This window comes from Rhinatrema bivittatum, chromosome 3 (genome assembly GCF_901001135.1).
Source record: "Rhinatrema bivittatum chromosome 3, aRhiBiv1.1, whole genome shotgun sequence".
Lineage (NCBI taxonomy): Eukaryota > Metazoa > Chordata > Amphibia > Gymnophiona > Rhinatrematidae > Rhinatrema > Rhinatrema bivittatum.
In genome coordinates this window covers 10,277,306-10,294,259 of record NC_042617.1, presented here as the reverse complement: position 1 = coordinate 10,294,259, position 16,954 = coordinate 10,277,306, and the positions used below count along the sequence as shown (strand labels likewise).

Here is a 16,954-nt window from a genome sequence, read left to right as displayed (position 1 = left end):
GAAATTCTGTTAAAAAGAATGTTCCCTGTACGTACCCGGATCAGTCCAGACAGCTGGGTTATGCCTCCCTTCCAGCAGGTGGAGTCAGAACAAACTGAAAAGGCACCCCCTGATAACCTAGTCTGCCATCTGCGATCCCTCAGTATTTCTCTGACTCCAGCAGGTGGAAGACAGCAATAACCTGCGGTCCTGGTCTTACTAAATTAATTTTTATTGATTCAAATGTACTTTCGTGTTATACTTTCAGTGGCCTAATGACTAGATCATCAGCGTAGTGAGTATAAAAAAAAATATATATTTTTTCATTCCTAGGGGTTTGGATTCTCCTATTTACTTGCAATATAAAGTTTTCCTCTCAGTGCAGGCATAGCTGAGCCTTGTGGTCTTTCAGCGTACTTACCTGGCGAGCCAGTGGCAGCCTGGTGAGTAGGGGAGATTTACCGGTGGGCCGGTTCCTCTCCCCTATGTGTCAGAGATGTTTAATTCTTCTGTGTTCAGGGACGTTTCCATTCCACTGCTCATTTAAAAAAAAAAAAAAAAAAAAAAAGTAAACGAGACAGCCTGCTTCCTTCCCGGGCCTCCAGAAGGGGTGGACTCCTACCCAGGCAGTTTATTTTTTCGCGGTGCTATCTGCCATGCCGCGGGGAGTGCAGTGCTCGGCGTGTGGAGAGTCGACAGCCCGACTCTCCCGCGACGGATTGTGTTCGCGTTGCTTGCCGGGGGACGAGGGCCCTTCTGAGCTGCCTCTGCCAGGCAGCAGATCTCTCCCGCAGCCGCGAGGGGTTGCCAAACGGGGGCTGAATGTTCCCTGTCAGTCGGCTCCGTCCCCGCAAAGCGCGGGAACGGCGCCATCTTGAGTATTTCCCCCTCAGAGGATATTCAGGGCTCTGGTGGAGGAGACTTTCCTCCGCCTCCTCGTTTAAGTCCTGTACTGCCCCCCCGATGACGCATGTGAGCCTCTGCCTTCTCCCCCTTCCTCTGCTCCGATGGAGGGGGCCTTAAAGAGGCAGCATCCTTTTTCATCCCAATCTGTGCTGCTCTTGCACAAAGCTTACATGGAGGCAGAGGCTGATATTTTAAAGCAACCTCCGCCATCAAAGAGACCCAGGCCTGACCCTCAGGCGGCACCTTGTGCTCCATTACCTCAGCCAGTGCCTGATGAAGGGACACTGCCAGATCTGTTGGCTGATCCCGCGCCCCAGGACCCCCTTCAGGATCTGGGCGGATGTGGATTCTGCCGCTCCGGTTGAAGGGGGTGATCTGCGGGTGCTTCGCTTGTTTAGGAGAGAAGAGCTGGATCCTCTAATTCCACATGTGCTTACTGAGCTGGATTTACCAGTTCCACAATCAGTGACGGATCGACACCCGGGGGATCCAGTGTTGTCCAGTCTTCACGCTCTTCCTCGATCCTTTCCATTCTACCCAAGTCTCTTGCAGCTCATGACTCGAGAGTGGGATGTTCCGGAAGCCACTCTTCGCATTAGCAGAGCCATGGAGAAGCTCTACCCGCTTCCAGACGAATATTTGGACCTTCTTAAGATTCCAAAAGTAGATTCCGCCGTAGCAGCCATTGCCAAGCACACTACCATTCCTGTGATGGGCGGCACCGCCCTGAAAGATCTGCAAGACAGTAAGCTTGAGATACTTCTTAAAAGAATTTTTGAAGTGTCGGCTCTCGGAGTGAGGGCGGCGGTCTGCAGTAGTTTCATGCAGAGAGCCACCCTTCGATGGATTCAGCAACTGCTTACTGCACAGGAGCTACCCCCGGCTGAGGCGGAACAGGCAGACCACCTGGAAGCAGCCGTCTCTTATACGGTGGATGCTCTGTATGATCTGCTGAGGACCTCCTCCTGAGCAATGTCCTCCGCGGTGGCAGCAAGGAGGTTACTTTGGCTGCGCCATTGGTCTGCGGATTCTTCTTCCAAGTCTCAGTTGGGATCCTTCCCTTTTAAAGGGATGCTTCTATTTGGAGACGATCTGGAGCAGCTTATCAAGGATTTGGGAGAGAACAAAGTTTACAAATTGCCGGAGGACAAACCCAGGTCTATTCGTCCTTTCAATTCCTATAGGGGTTGTTTCCGGGGCCAGCGGCGTTTTTGTTCAGCTAGGGCCCTGCCTTTTCCTTCTCGGCAAGCTCTGTCGATGTTGTGGCTTGGGCACACTCCTTTCGAGGCAGGCGGCCTCCCCGAGATGGTACTTCCCAGGGGTTCTCCAACACCAAGACGGCACAATGAAGGTGCGCCAGCCCATTCCTCCATTCCAGTGATAGGGGGCTGTCTCTCTCTTTTTCAAGAGGAATGGCTCAAGATCACGTCGGATCAATGGGTCTAGACATTGTAAGTTGCGGTTACGCTTTAGATTTTGCTCTCCCTCTGCGGGACCTTTTCCTGGTGTCTCCTTGCGGGTCTCGAGTGAAAAGGCAAGTGGTACTCCAGACCCTGGCTCGCTTGCAGGCCCTGGGAGCGATCATTCCAGTCCCGCTGGGGGAGTGCCGGACAGGCAGATATAAAGGAGGGCTCATTCCGTCCCATCCTGGACTTGAAGAGGGTCAACAGAGCCCTTCGGGTTCCCCGTTTTCGCATGGAAACCTTGAGATCTGTCATTGCGGCCGTACACAAAGGAGAATATTTGGCCTCTTTGGATCTGACAGAGGCTTATCTGCAATCGGTATACAGGAGCATCATCAAAGGTTTCTCCTGTTCATGGTGCTAGGGGAACATTATCAGTTTCAAGCGCTACCGTTCGGTCTGGCGACGGCACCATGCGTATTCAGCAAGGTCATGGTAGTGGTAGCAGCGTCTCTGCAGAAAGAAGGGATTCTGGTTCATCCCTATTTGGACGACTGGCTCATTCGGGCGAAGTCACAGCGCCTCTGCGAGCAGGCAGTTCAGTCGGTGGTACTGCGGCTTCAGTCCCTCGGCTGGGTGGTCAACTTTCCCAAGAGCCAGCTGGTTCCATCGCAAGAGTTGGAATTTCTAGGAGCCCGATTCGACACGGTGGTGGGTAAGGTTTTCCTTCCCGTGCAGAGAATAGCCAAGTTGATGTCTCAGGTTCGGCGGCTGCTGGCTCTCCCATTGCCCATCGTTTGGGACTATTTACAAATTCTTGGTTCTATGGCTTCTACTCTGGAATTGGTCCCATGGGCGTTCGCTCATTTGAGGCCTTTGCAGAGAGTGTTGCTTTCTCGCTGGGATCCCAAGTCCGAGGAGTTTCACCTTCAATTGCCTCTCTGGATCCAGCCAGGAGCAGTCTCCAGTGGTGGCTAGTACCAGAGCACTTAAGAGGATGGATTTGGAGAATCCACAGTGGCTGATTGTGACAGCAGATGCCAGCCTTTCCGGTTGGGGGGCAGTTTGTCAGTCACACTCAGCTCAAGGTCAGTGGTCGGTTCCAGAGTCAAAGTGGTCCATCAATCATTTGGAAACCAGAGCGGTTCGTCTGGCATTGTGCAGCTTCCTTCCCCTGGTCCGCCATCAGTCGGTAAGGATCCTATCCGACAATGCCACCACGGTGGCTTACATCAACCAACAGGGAGGAACACAGAGTCGGCTGGTGGCCGTCAAAGCAGACAAGCTTATGGTATGGGCGGAGCGCAATCTGCGTCTGGCGGCGTCTCACATAGCCGGGATCGACAACGTCCAAGCAGACTTTCTCAGTCGTCAGCAGCTAGACCCCGGGGAATGGGAGCTATCCGAGGAGGTGATGCAAATCTTGATCCGGCAGTGGGGTATTTCCCACCTGGACTTGATGGCGACGCGAACAAACGCGAAAGCGGTACGGTTTTTCAGACGCAAACTGGAGCATGGAGCAGAAGGAGTAGATGCTGTAGTCCTTCCCTGGCCCAGCAGCGTGCTTCTCTATGTGTTCCCTCCTTGGCCTCTGGTGGGCAAAGTGCTCAGATGGATAGAGTCGCACCGGGGACCAGTAGTTCTTGTAGCTCCAGAGTGGCCGCGAAGACCCTGGTTCGCGGTCCTAATCAACTTGGCGGTTGAGGGTCCCTTGCGTCTCGGACACCTTCTGAACCTTCTCCGTCAAGGTCCAGTATTTTTCGATCAGGCGGATCGCTTCTGTCTAGCGGCTTGGCTTATGAGAGGCGCCAGCTGAAAAAAAAAGGGTACCCTGAGTCGGTGATTTCTACTCTGCTTCACGCACGTAAGACTTCCACGTCACTTACTTATGCACGGGTTTGGAAGGTTTTTGATTCCTGGTGTAGCGGTTTTCAGGTTTCCCCGCGAAGGGCCACAGTAGTTCACATTCTCGAGTTCTTACAGGAAGGCCTGAAGAAAGGTTTGGCATACAGTTCTCTTCGTGTTCAGGTAGCGGCCTTGGGCTGCTTGCGTGGCCAGGTGGACGGTACTTCCCTTGCGGGACATCCAGATGTGGCACGTTTTCTGAAAGGAGCCAAACATTTGAATCCTCCAGTACGACAGGTCTGCCCTTCGTGGAGTTTGAACTTGGTTCTGCGGGCACTGTGCAACTTGCCCTTTGAGCCCCTTAAGCGGGCCACATTAAAGGATTTGACACTTAAAGCGGTATTTCTCTTGGCTATTTGTTCGGCGAGACAGATATCAGAGCTTCAGGCGTTGTCGTGCCGGGAGCCGTTCTTGCAGTTTTCGTCCTCGGGAGTTTCGCTTCGGACGGTGCCGTCCTTCCTTCCGAAGGTGGTGTCGGCTTTTCATTTGAATCAGTCAGTTGAGTTACCATCCTTTTCGGATTTGGATCGCGATTCTTCTCAGGCGTTGCGAAAGTTAGATGTTCGGCGGGTCCTTTTCCGATATTAGGAAGTGACTAATATTTTTCGGTTGTCAGACTATCTCTTTGTTCTATGGAGTGGCCCTAAGAACGGGCAGAATGCGTCCAAGACTACTATCGCCCGAAGGTTGAAAGAAGCCATTGTCTCGGCATACATATGTAAGGGCCGTCCGATACCTGATGGTCTTAAGGCTCATTCTATCAGATCTCAGGCGGCGTCTTGGGCGGAGAGTCAAAATGTTTCTCCTCAAGAGATTTGTTGAGCGGAAACTTGGAAATCTCTGCACACTATTGCTAGGCACTATCGCTTGGACGTCCGGGCTCCAGATACGGATTGTTTTGGTAGCGTAGTACTCCAAGCAGGACTTACCGGGTCCCACCCCAGTTAAGGTGGCTTGGGTACATCCCAGCTGTCTGGACTGATCCGGGTACGTACAGGGAAAGGAAAATTGGCTCTTACCTGCTAATTTTCGTTCCTGTAGTACCACGGATCAGACTAGATGCCCGCCCAGATAGTCTGGTAAGTCTGTTGATTTTTTTCTTTCCTTTGCTTCCTACACAGAAGATCTGCAGATGTGAAGATATTGGTTAGGGTGTACGGAATGGAAGAATCTACACTCCTTACAGCTACATAGTTCCGAAAGTTGGGACCATTTGTTATTAGTTTTTGGTCTAGTCATTGGCTGTTAAATTGTTCAGTGGTTAAATTGTGTTTTTCTTTCTGCTTCGATATTGATTATACTGAGGGATCGCAAATGGCACACTAGCGGGCCGATTCAGTAAAGTCCGCGGGAGAGCGGGCGAACGTCCGCTCTCCCGGCGCGCGCACAGGCCACTCGCTTGTGCGCGTGATTCAGAATTTAAATTAGGTCCGCGGTAGAAACTGGCAAAAGGAGGCGCTAGGGACACTAGCGCGTCCCTAGCGCCTCCTTTTGGCCCAGAGCGGCGGTTGTCAGCGGGTTTGACAGCCGACGCTCAATTTTGCTGGCGTCTGTTCTCGAGCCCGCTGACAGCCACGGGCTCAGAAACCGGACGTCGGCAAAATTGAGTGTCAGGTTTTCGACCCGACAACCGCCGGCCGACTTCAAAATTTATTTTTCTTTTTTTTAACCTTTTTTACCCTTTGGGACCTCCGACTTAATATCGCCATGATATTAAGTGAGAGGGTGCACAGAAAAGCAGTTTTTACTGCTTTTCTGTGCACTTTCCCGGTGCTGGCAGAAACTAGCGCCTACCTTTGGGTAGGCGCTAATTTCTGAAAGTAAAATGTGCAGCTTGGCTGCACATTTTACTTTCTGTATCTCGCGGGAATACCTAATAGGGCCATCAACATGCATTTGCACGTTGAGGGCGCTATTAGGTTCCGCGGGTTGGACGCGCTTTTTCCTCCCCTTACTGAATAAGGGGTAAGGGAAAACGCGCGTCCAATGGCAGGTTAACAGTGCGCTCCGACTGTATCGGCCCATAGGTTATCAGGGAGGTGCCTTTTCAGTTTCTCTGACTCCATCTGCTGGAAGGGAGGCATAACCCAGCTGTCTGGACTGATCTGTGGTACTACAGGAACGAAAATTAGCAGGTAAGAACCAATTTTCCTTTGTAAGCCTTCGTGCGGCAGTCTGCGGGAGCTTGATGCAGAGAGCCTGCTTGTGCTGGGTTGAGAAGGCACACGAGAAGGTGTCGGGGCGATGAGGGAGGCCGCTCAGGCTGCCCACTTAGAAGCAGGGGTGGCCTATGTGGTGGATGCCCTGTATGACATGGTCCGGTCACGCCCCCTTCCCTTGTCGCGCCCCCCCCTACCTGTTTCGGCGCCGACTGTGTGCTTCTCAGGGCCGCGAGCAGCGCGGCCCTGAGAAGCACACAGTCTCTATTTCTCTTTGGCGCGAGCGGGATAGGCTCCATTTGCGGCACCACGTGGCTGCTCTTTGAGGCTCTCTACGGCTCAGCGCCCTAGGCGACCGCCGAAGTTCGCCTAAAGGACGCGCCGGGGCCCTGCTTCGAGGTAAGGTACAGGGGAGGCTGTTGGCGACTCATTCGGATGTGGTGCGTTTCCTGAAAGGAGGAAAACATCTGCATCCTTCAGTCTGCAATGTATGTCCGACCTGGAACCTTAATCCAGTTCTTAGAGTTCTGTGTGATCCTCCGTTTGAACCGATTAGGAGGGCGACCTTAAAGGATCTAAGCTTAAAATCTGTTTTCTTGGTGGTTCTCTGAGCTGCAGGCATTGTCGTGTAGAGAGTTTTGGAGGATGGGGTGTCGTTACGTACAGGGGCCTTCCTTTCTGCCTAAAGTAGTTTCCACCTTTCATCTTAACCAAGCGGTCGAACTGCCAGCCTTCCCGAATGTGTCACCGCACGCTTCTATGGCAAGGGAGCTTCACTTCTTGGATGCGCGGCAAATTCTTTTGCAGTATCTTAAGGTGACGAATCCTTTTCGGAGTTCAGATCACCTTTTTGTCCTGTTTAATGGAGCAAAGAAGGGGGAAACAAAGCTTCCAAGGGCGCGATTGCAAGGTGGCTGAAAGAGGCGATAAATACAGTTTATATCTGTAAGGGTCGATCAGCGCCGGAAGGGTTGCGGGCAGGTTCCACTAGGGCGCAGGCAGCCTCGTGGGCAATTGATATCTGCGCAAGAGATTTGTCAGGCAGTGGCGTGGTCTTCACACTTTTACCAAACATGGCTGCTTGGAGGTGCGGGCACGAGAGGAGGCGACCTTTGGGGAAAGCGTGTTGCGCGAGGGTCTTTCGAGTTCCCGCCCAGCATAGAGGGGCTTGGGTACATCCCTCATGAATGGACTGATCTGGGGTACAAACAGGAAAGTAAAATGTGTTCTTACCTGCTAATTGCCGTTCATGTAACACCACAGATCGGATGTTGTTCAGACAGTATCAGAGTTTCCAAAAGTGTATATAAGTTAATATTTTTCTTGTTTTCAGACAAAGGGTCCTAGTTACAAGGGGCTCCAACTTTAAATCTCTGCTCTCAGTTATGTAGCAGTGCCTGAAAAGCTTTTATTCTCTGCCTCCATCTGCTGGTGGGGATGCATAACCCCACTTGTCTGGCATGACCTGTGTTACTACAGGAAAGAAAATGAGCAGGTAAGAACCAGTTTTCCTATCTGAGTAGCTGCCGCTCCCCCTCCCCCCAGGCACTGTGTGGTCCAAATGACTGTCCCGGGCCCAGGCTCTGTGTGATGATGGGTGCATGATGATGCTTTACAATGTTATCCAGGTTGGCAGGCTCCTGCTTATTTGACATTTGTTTCTCGCATTTGATTTGCGTCAGACTGGTGCTGCGTCGTATCCTGCGCAGAGCGGTGAGGTTTGCTGCCGAAGTCCTGCAGGCACCGCCGGGGTTTCTGGCCAGCTTAGTCCCCACCGTGGCAGAAATTCTGGTAAGAGTCTGCAGTGTGCTGGCCACCAACCTGCAGGGAGCCCGGCTACATGGCTCAGAGCTCCTATTGCAGAGACAGCCTTAGAATGGCTGAGGGAACCTGTGAGAGAGATTCCAGTTTCCAACATCCCTGCTATTCTGTGGCAGCTGCGTGCAGGGAGTTGCATGGGAAGGAGAGAGGCGGCGTGTGGTGCTGAAGAAACATGTGCATGCTGAATCCCTGATGAGAGCTGGACGGTGTGTTGTAAGGAGAGGGGCTTCCTGGTTCACAGCTCCCTCACGCTGTCTTGCCACTCTCTCCACAGGGAGGTGCTTACCCAGAGCTGAAGCAGAACGTGGAACAGGTGAGCCACGGTCATACTTGCTGGATCTGCAGCTGCGGCTGATGAGTGGCGTGGCTTCTAACCCCGGCTTAGGCTTGCTGGCACCAAATATGCTTCTGAGACCTCATTTCCTGCGCATGCTATGAGAAAATATCTGGAATGGGTTCGAGTGCTGTCAGTGCAGCTCTGCAGCGAGAGTGACAGCTTGTAACTATGCATGTCACGTGGGGAGGGGGAGTGTGAGCGCACTCTGCGTGTGTGGGTGAGGGGTGTATAAACACAGTGTAGGTGAGTGCAGAGTGTGGGAATAGGGGAGAGGTTTGCTTTTAGTGGGGGTGGAAGGAGTATGGGCAGTACCTGCTATGTGGTGTGAGGGCAGGGAGAGGGAGGAGTGTGTGCACAGTGAGTGGAGGGGGAGGTATATGAGCGCGGCATGGGAGTAGGGGAAGGTTTATAAGTGGAATGTGTGGGGGGGTAGGGAGATGGGAAGGAGTATGAGTACGTTGTGTGGGAGGTGTACGAGTGTACTGGGGGAGGAATGTGAGCGCACTGAGTGGGGAAGGGGAAGGGGTAGGAGCGCAGTGTGTGTGAGTGGGGGGTATTGGGGTGGGGGATGTAGGCAGTGAGGGAATCAGGTATATGGGAGGCACTTGGCAGTGGAGGAGGAGGCATGGATGGGGGATGGCTTGTGGTGACAGGAGCGTGGCAGGAAGGGGAGAGGCCTGTGGCATTGGGGGTATCGGGCAGCAGGTGGTGGGTTGTTTTCGATGAGGGAGGGGACGTGTGTCTGTGGACTCTGCATGCTCTTTGTTGATTCCATGGCCCTCATCACAGTCTCATTAGCCTTGGTGCATGGTGCAGCCTTCCTGTGTTTGAATGAGGTGTGGGGGGGCAGGCGTGGCAGTAAACATTCCTTCCCTGCTTTCTTGCGCAGATTATGAATCTCATTAATGAGAATGAGGCTGCCTTCCTATCATCATTGCAGCATGGCCGCCGAATCATCAACCGCACGTTGCAGCAGGCACCACGTGCCCCGGAGTTCCCAGGTGAGGTTGTGCACAGCGACTGACCAGCGGCAGTTAGCATGGGGGCAAGAGGGCGAGGAGATAGTCCCCCAGCACACCGTCCATGGAAGAACTAGACCTGACTCACAGGAAGAAGGCGATGCCTGGACTCGTACCCTCTCCCCACCAGTGTCTCCGAAATTTCCAGTGGCAGAGCATGCGGGGAACCCTGGTTCAGTGTCCGGGCCTATCTGGTAGCAGCATAACTCTCTGGAACAGGGTAGAGAGCCCCCACCACTGCATCATAGAAACCCTTAAGAGGGTGCATGCAGCTGTCCTCTCTAGCTCTTGACCAAAGATTTCCACTGCACTAGTAAGGCTATGTAGGGAGGGGGTGCGAAAATGGGAGAAGCCTCACGGTAAAAAGAATGGCTTACAAAATTCCCGTGTGCAAGCCCCATGGGAAGGGCAGTGAGCTGCTGTGCTAGCGACTGCAGTCTGATTCCTGAGCCCAGTTCCTGCTGCTCGGACCAGCCAGGGCTGGGGATATGTCAAAGACACTGTTCGCAGCCCCAAAGTTAGGGTGGTCCAGCTGGGTAACAATGGGCTCCGGAGAGAAATGCAGTTGTCCACTCTTAGCCAAAGTATTCTCACTGCAGTGGCTGGGTTAGATGGGAAGAGATCAGTAATGAAGATTCCCAGGTGGCTGGGAGTGAAGTCTGAGGATGATCCTCATCGAGCTAGAAGCCCTGAAGAGCTGGAGGAAACTGCCAGGCCAAAAAATGGAATCTCCTAGCTAAGGAGGTGTGCTGTGGCCATGGTCCATGTCTGTTACCTTGGACACCTGCCTCCTAGTGCCAGAACTGGATCTTTTCTGTCTCGCAAGAGACAGCAGGAGAGGGCGTACCTGCCCAGGGGATAGAGGGGGAAAAGGTGGCAGCACGGCACAGAGGCATCAGGAAGGGGTCTATACACACACAAGAACAGTAGGGGAGGATGTAGAAGACAGATGCAACAAATCTTTGGGTGTAGTTGGGTGTAGAAATATTCCAGGATTTAGGGGTAGGTGAGAGAGAGAGAGCAGATCTGTCAGGATAGGATTAGTGGATCACGGTACAACATAGCAAGAAACTGGAATCCTTCCCGGTGCATCGATTCTGCTGTTTCTCAGGGCAGTGTGAGGGAAGCCTCTAATGAACATGGATTTTGACACGTTTTCTATTATGTAGTGGATGTGGCATGGTCTCTGTACAGAAACCTGGGCTTCCCGTTGGATCTGATCAGGCTGATGCTGGAAGAGAAGGACGTAAGGCTGGATTCAGCAGCACTGGATCAGCTAGCAAAGGAAGAGACTCAGGCAAGTGAGTGGTGGGGCGGGAGGCAAGCATAGGTTAGCGATGGGAGAGAGCGTGAATGAGACTCGTTCGTGGTACGAGAGGTCAGCCTGCATAGCTCCATCTCCTGCTCAGCTTTATAGCCCCTTCCCTGTACAAACCCAGATCAGTCCAGACTCCTGCTGTTTGCCTCCCTTCCAGCAGATGGAGACAGAGAAAGTTTCAAAGCCACTGGCACATAACCTGGCGTAGTACCTGCAGTACTTCAGTATTTCTCTGTCTCCAGCAGATGGAGGAGGTGCAAAACCTGCGTTCTGAATCTTAAATTTAAAAAAAAAAAAAGGCAGAAGACTTTCTTCTTCAAAGGAGTTTCTCTCCCAGGAGGTTGGCAGGTCCTGGTGGGGACCCCGACTTGCTCTTTGGACTACTGAGGTGATAGCTAGTGGTCCAGCTCCCTCACCTCATGGAGCTCTGGGAGAAGCCTTGGCCGTTCTGCAGATAAGAGAAGCCTAAGGGGCCCAGGAGGCCTTTTCCAGTCCACTCTCCGAGGCATTTTCGGCAGAGCAGAGCTTCGGCAGCTGGGCAAAGGCAGGCCTTGGAGAGGTTGCAGTCGTGGAATTTCGTTGAAATTGCCTAATTTGTTCTAAACGAATGCACATCCCTAGTATGGGTAGAATGAGTACCTTTGTACTGAGTGAATGACACTGGCTCTTATTCTGTCCTTCTGCGATGTGTGCACAGCGCCAAGCTGAGAAGCAGCAGGGGGAAGGCAGAGAGGGAGCTTTACAGCTGGACGTTCACTCACTGGCCGAGCTGCAGAGGAGAGCTATTCCTGCCACTGACGATTCTCCGAAATATGCCTACACCCTGGGAAGAGACGGCAGATATGGTAAGAGATTTACGTTATAGTTGTAATGGTTTATCGCTTTTCAGCATGAAAGTAGACTTGTGATATATCCTTTAAGACCCTCGGAGGTGATGCGCTCTCACAGATCCTGAATAACTACATTCTTGTAAAGGACACCTGAGTTGTTGTTGACCCAGGGACTGTGCTAGATTTAGGAACAAGCTACAGCTTCAGATTTGAAGTCTTCATTTTTTTTTTTTTTGATAATGCTGTGGGACCTCTTCACTTCGCATGGTTGAGGGCATCTGCATTGCTTAACTTGGCCCTGCCCTGGAATAAAAGTGCTGCGAGCTGGCCCCATCTCGGTCTCACTGATGTCAGCACAGTGGTCATGACCCTTATTGAGGCGTTGTCATGGCTTCCAAATTAGGCAGGAGGAGACAGAAAGCAGCCCTTCTGCAAACCCAGCCGAGAGAGTAGGAATAATATTAAGCATAGGTTCTGCATTGCTAGGGGGCCTGTTTTAATCTTGCTTCACCCTTTTTCTGCAGCCTGTGTTGGAGCCCTTGTGCTCCAAATCACAACGAGCCCCCCAACCATTTCTCTCTTTAGTAGGTCAGACGTGCTGAGTTGGCATCAGCATGGGACATCCTTGCTGGGTGTTTGGAGGTGAGGGGTTGAGCGATTTAGTTTTTACTGTGACACGAGTGGCAAGTAACTGGTTTCTTTGGGGAAAGAACTAAAAGTGGTCATTGTCGTTTTTCTATGCTTCATTGGAAATAGGGCCCTCTAAACGTTTCCCATGGTGCTGAAACCTGAGGATGCAGCCCAGGTGGCAGGGTTGGATTTGCCCAGTCTGGGCCAGGCTGGAGTAGGCCTTGCATCTGTCTGCAGTTGGCGGCTTCCCTTGCTGCCTCTGCATCCTGATGAGCGAGAGAAGAATTTAGTAGCAAGAGAGACAGGTTAGAGAAAACACTTATTCAGCACAGGTGTGTGTGTTTTTCCCTTCAGTCTTTAGTCCCTGCCAGGCCACCATCCTCACGCTGTACAAAGACCAGACTTTACTGGCAGAGGTCGCTGAAGGGCAGCGCTGTGGTGTTATCTTGGACCAGACCAGCTTCTACGCAGAGCAGGGTGGACAGTGTCACGATCAGGGCTACTTTGTCCTACTCGCCCAGCAGGTGAGCTCCCATCATGTCTTCCTGACCGTGTGCTGCCGTGATGGCTTTATTGGTGAGGAGAGGAAACGTGTCCCAGCAGAACCCTATATCCGCTCTAGGCAGCTGCATCCAGCTCTCTCCCCCTGTCCTCCCCTGCAGTTCTCACCTTTTGCCACTAGAGGGCACTTCTTACACACCTTTCCCTTTTCTGACTATACAGTTTTGTACGGTGTCTGGGGAAGCTCTTCCAGATTTTAGGGGTAGAGGAGAAGTACTTCCAGCAGTACTGAAGCTTGGGGGATGGAGGAATGAGAGTTCCAGAGCCTGCAGAGAGGTACACAATGTTTTCATCCAGGATCCTAGCTAGGGAGTGAAAAGTGACCATTTACCTGCATGAAAGAAATGGGACTGCTCTATGGCATGACTCGAGTTAGCCAGGCATGTTATCCAGCTTATTCTGAATATCCAACTTATCCAACTACCTATGGGAGTGATGCATCAAGCCTCGGTAATACTGTAACACAGGTTAAACAGTGTATATCGTGTGATAGAACGCATGTTTCCGTCCTGTACCCTCCCCTATTAAAATGACCTGATTGCATGCAACTTGTGTACATGATTTCCTGTACGTACCCAGGTCAGTCCAGACTCCTGGGTTTTGCCTCCCTTCCAGCAGATGGAGACAGTTTTACTGACACTGCCATATAACCTAGTGTGCCACCTGCAGTCCCTCATAATTTCTCTGTCTCCAGCAAAGGGTGGTTCCCTGTACGCACCCGGATCAGTCCAGACCATGGGTTATATCTCCATTCCAGCAGATGGAGACAGAAGGAAAACTTGTGAGGCGCTCGGAGTTACCCATGAGCACCCTCTGCATCCCATCAGTATTCTTCTGTCTCCAGCAGATGCAGGCTGTTTGAACCCGCGGTTCCCACTTAAATTTTCAAATCTTTAAGGAAAGTTTGTAGAATAATTTTTGTTTATTCCCTTTCCTCTCATAGTGCTTTTTTTCTTTGAATGGATTAAGTTTAAAAAAAAAATAAATTGTAAGTTTTTAGACTGTCAGGAAAGCGGGAATGGCGGCCATTTTGAATGCTGATGCGTCTGTGTCAGCGCATCCACAGGGCAGCCCTGATGCCGATTTTGTTCGGCCTCCGCCCGTTTTGACTTCCCCCGGGGGACCCCTCAACTTCGGGGACAATTCCAGGACTCAACTCTTAAGTCTTAAGTCTTAAGTTTGCCTGCCTTGCAGCTTGCATGTATTGCTGCCTTGAGAATAAGCTTGTATTCTTTCTAAGGTAGGTTTTTGTTTTCCTTTAAGGTTATTTTTTCCTTCGTTCCTGGCTCTAGGGGTGTAAGCTGGTGGTCCAGCTGTTCCCCCTACCCTAAGGCTGACTGACCTGAGAGGCGCCATTCCTCAGCCCTATTTAAAAAAAAAAAAAAAAGAAACTGAGCCCGGGCCGTTGCAGTGGTCCGGAGAGAAGTTTTTGGCTCTGTTTTTAAATTTTCGGTGCTGCCAGGAGCGCTTTCGGGGGCAGTTGTTTGTTCAGCTGTTTTTCCCTTCCCCCATGCCGCGAGGGATGCGATGTGCCGCCTGCGGGGAGCCTGGGACTCGGCTCTCCCGCAAGGGGATTTGTACCAAATGCCTCCCTGGTGGGGAGGGTTCCTCAAGGGCTGACAGCAGACCAAGCAGTCATTTTTCAGCCCGTCTTCCTTCTGGTGGGTCGGCCCCATTCCCGTCAAGCGCGGGAATGGCGGCCATTTTGAATGCTGATGCGTCTGTGTCAGCGCATCCACAGGGCAGCCCTGATGCCGATTTTGTTCGGCCTCCGCCCGTTTTGACTTCCCCTGGGGGACCCCTCAATTTCGGGGACAATTCCAGGACTCAACTCTTTTGTTCCTTCAGATGGGGCCCATCCCCCCACCTGCTTTTTTGGCTGATTTTATTAATGCATAATGCTTACCTGACCCACATGTTTCAACAAGACAGTGTTCCTTCTGGGCCCTCTCCCCCTAAAGTAAGCAGATTGGAGGGTGCCCAGGATGTTTCGGGGACTCCCTCAGGTTCTACCCGGGCTCGAGTAGTTCCCATTCCCAACTTACTGGACCCGGCTCCGGTTGATCCGGATCAGGATGGTGCTGTGGACCTGGATGGAGCTTTGTCCAGCATGCACACGGAGGGGGATGATCCCAGAGTCTCGCGGCTTTTTAAAAGGGATGAGCTTGAGCTGCTTATTTCCCATGTACTTTCTGAGTTAGATATAGATGCGCCTCAGGACCCCTCAGGCTCGAATACGGGGGCGTCAAAAAGTGGTCCTGTTTTAACGGGACTGCGTCCTCCTGCAAAACCTTTTCCTTCTCATCCCATGCTGCTGCAGCTACTCTCCAAGGAATGGGATTCTCCTGACTTGAGTCTCCGAGTAGGCCAAGCTATGGATAAGCTCTATCCTCTTCCGGAGGAATTCTTAGAACTTCTTAAAGTTCCAAAAGTTGACGCGTCTGTGTCGGCGGTCACTAAGAGGACCACCATCCCGGTGACAGGGTGGACAGCTTTGCACAACTTGCAGGATCGAAAACTGGAAGTATACTTCAAGAGGATTTTTGAGGTGTCAGCATTGGGAGTCAGAGCAGTGGTCTGCAGCTTTCTAATGCAAAGAGCAGGTCTTAGATGGGTACAGCAGTTGCTCGGTACCCAGGAGTTGCCGCTTGGTGAAGCACAGCAAGCAGAACGCCTGGAGGCGGTGATTGCTTATTCGGCGGATGCGCTTTATGATCTCTTGAGGTTCCTGCCAGGTCGATGGTGTCGGCAGTCTCGGCCAGACGTCTCCTTTGGCTCCGCAACTGGTCAGCAGACTCTTCTTCCAAGGCACAGCTGGGCTCTCTCCTCTTTAAGGGTAAATTGTTGTTTGGAGAAGATTTGGAGCAAATTATCAAATCTCTTGGGGAGAATAAAGTACACAAGCTTCCAGAAGACCGTCCGAGAAACTTTCAGACATTCAATTCCTCTAGGGCCCGTTTCAGAGGACAAAGGCATTTTTCACAGTCAAGACCTGTTTCTCAACGTCCTCCGTCCATCAGGTCTCAATCTTGGTCTCATTCCTTTTGTGGTAGCAGATCCCCTCGAGGGGGCTTGCCACAAGGATCCTCTTCCAAGTCAACCCAATGAAGGGTCACCGGCCCACTCCTTGCCGCCCAGAGTAGGAGGATGGGTCAAGATTACGTCAGATCAGTGGGTCCTGGATATTCTAAAGCACAGTCATGTTTTAGAGTTTGCTCAGCCCTTAAGGGACAGGTTCCTATTCTCCCCCTGTGGACCATTGCGGAAACAGCTAATAGTGCGTCAGACACTCAACAGATTACTCGACCTTGGAGCTATTCTCCTAGTGCCGCCGAAGGAGCAAGGCGCAGGCCACTATTCCGTCTACTTCGTGGTTCCCAAAAAGGACAATGCTTTCCCTGTACGTACCTGGATCAGTCCAGACAGTGGGTTATGTCCCCAATCCAGCAGATGGAGTCAGCCAAAGCTTTGAGGGGGCGTCACCAGGAGTGCTACTACCCCCTCTGCAGGAGTTCAGTATCTTCTGACTCCAGCAGATGCGAGTAGTGAATCCGGGTTGCTCCCGATTACCTCAGGCAGTTCTTGTATTTCTTCTCTGATTTGCTTTTCTCTCTGCCTACTTCTTTTTGGATCAAGTTTGTTTAAAAAAAAAAAAAAAAAAAAAGTTTAGAGGGCTCTAATTGGGAGGCGTGGCTTCCCTCGGTGTTTGTCTTGCTCTCTCTTCTTCTTCTCTCCTTGCGAGCGGGGTAGGTAAGTGTTGTTTTGCCTTTACTTTTCTCCTTGCTTGCAGCTGATCTTCGACGGAGGGGCTCGCGGAGGACATTAGGACCGGCCCCTCCGCGTCTTCTCTCCCTTGCCCGCGGCCATTTTCGCGGCTCCTCGTGGGCTGCAGAGGCAGGCAGGGAGAGCGTCGTCGGCGGGTCGCGCGGCCAGGAGGCCCCCCCGCGGTGCCGTTTTTCTTCCTTTCGGGTTGTGCAGGCCGTCCGGGCCCCCTCCCGCAGCGGCGCTCCCGTTATCGGCCCCCCCCGAGGCTTGCCGGGTGGTTTATTCTGCCGGGCCTGTTTTCCTGCTCAGCCCCGATGCCGC

At 52.2% G+C, this 16,954-nt stretch overlaps 1 protein-coding gene across 3 annotated transcripts in view; it reads left to right on the top strand.

Annotated features, from left to right (window-relative positions):
* The window catches only part of AARS2 (alanyl-tRNA synthetase 2, mitochondrial), a 135,287-nt gene that overhangs the window by 26,995 nt on the left and 91,338 nt on the right, over positions 1-16,954 (top strand). For all 3 annotated transcript variants that reach the window (XM_029592889.1, XM_029592887.1, XM_029592888.1), the window contains exons 7-12: positions 8,035-8,143; positions 8,448-8,486; positions 9,400-9,511; positions 10,699-10,826; positions 11,545-11,692; positions 12,662-12,831. In XM_029592889.1, coding sequence (XP_029448749.1) covers positions 8,035-8,143; positions 8,448-8,486; positions 9,400-9,511; positions 10,699-10,826; positions 11,545-11,692; positions 12,662-12,831 — 706 coding nt within the window. The remainder of the gene's footprint in view (positions 1-8,034; positions 8,144-8,447; positions 8,487-9,399; positions 9,512-10,698; positions 10,827-11,544; positions 11,693-12,661; positions 12,832-16,954) is intronic.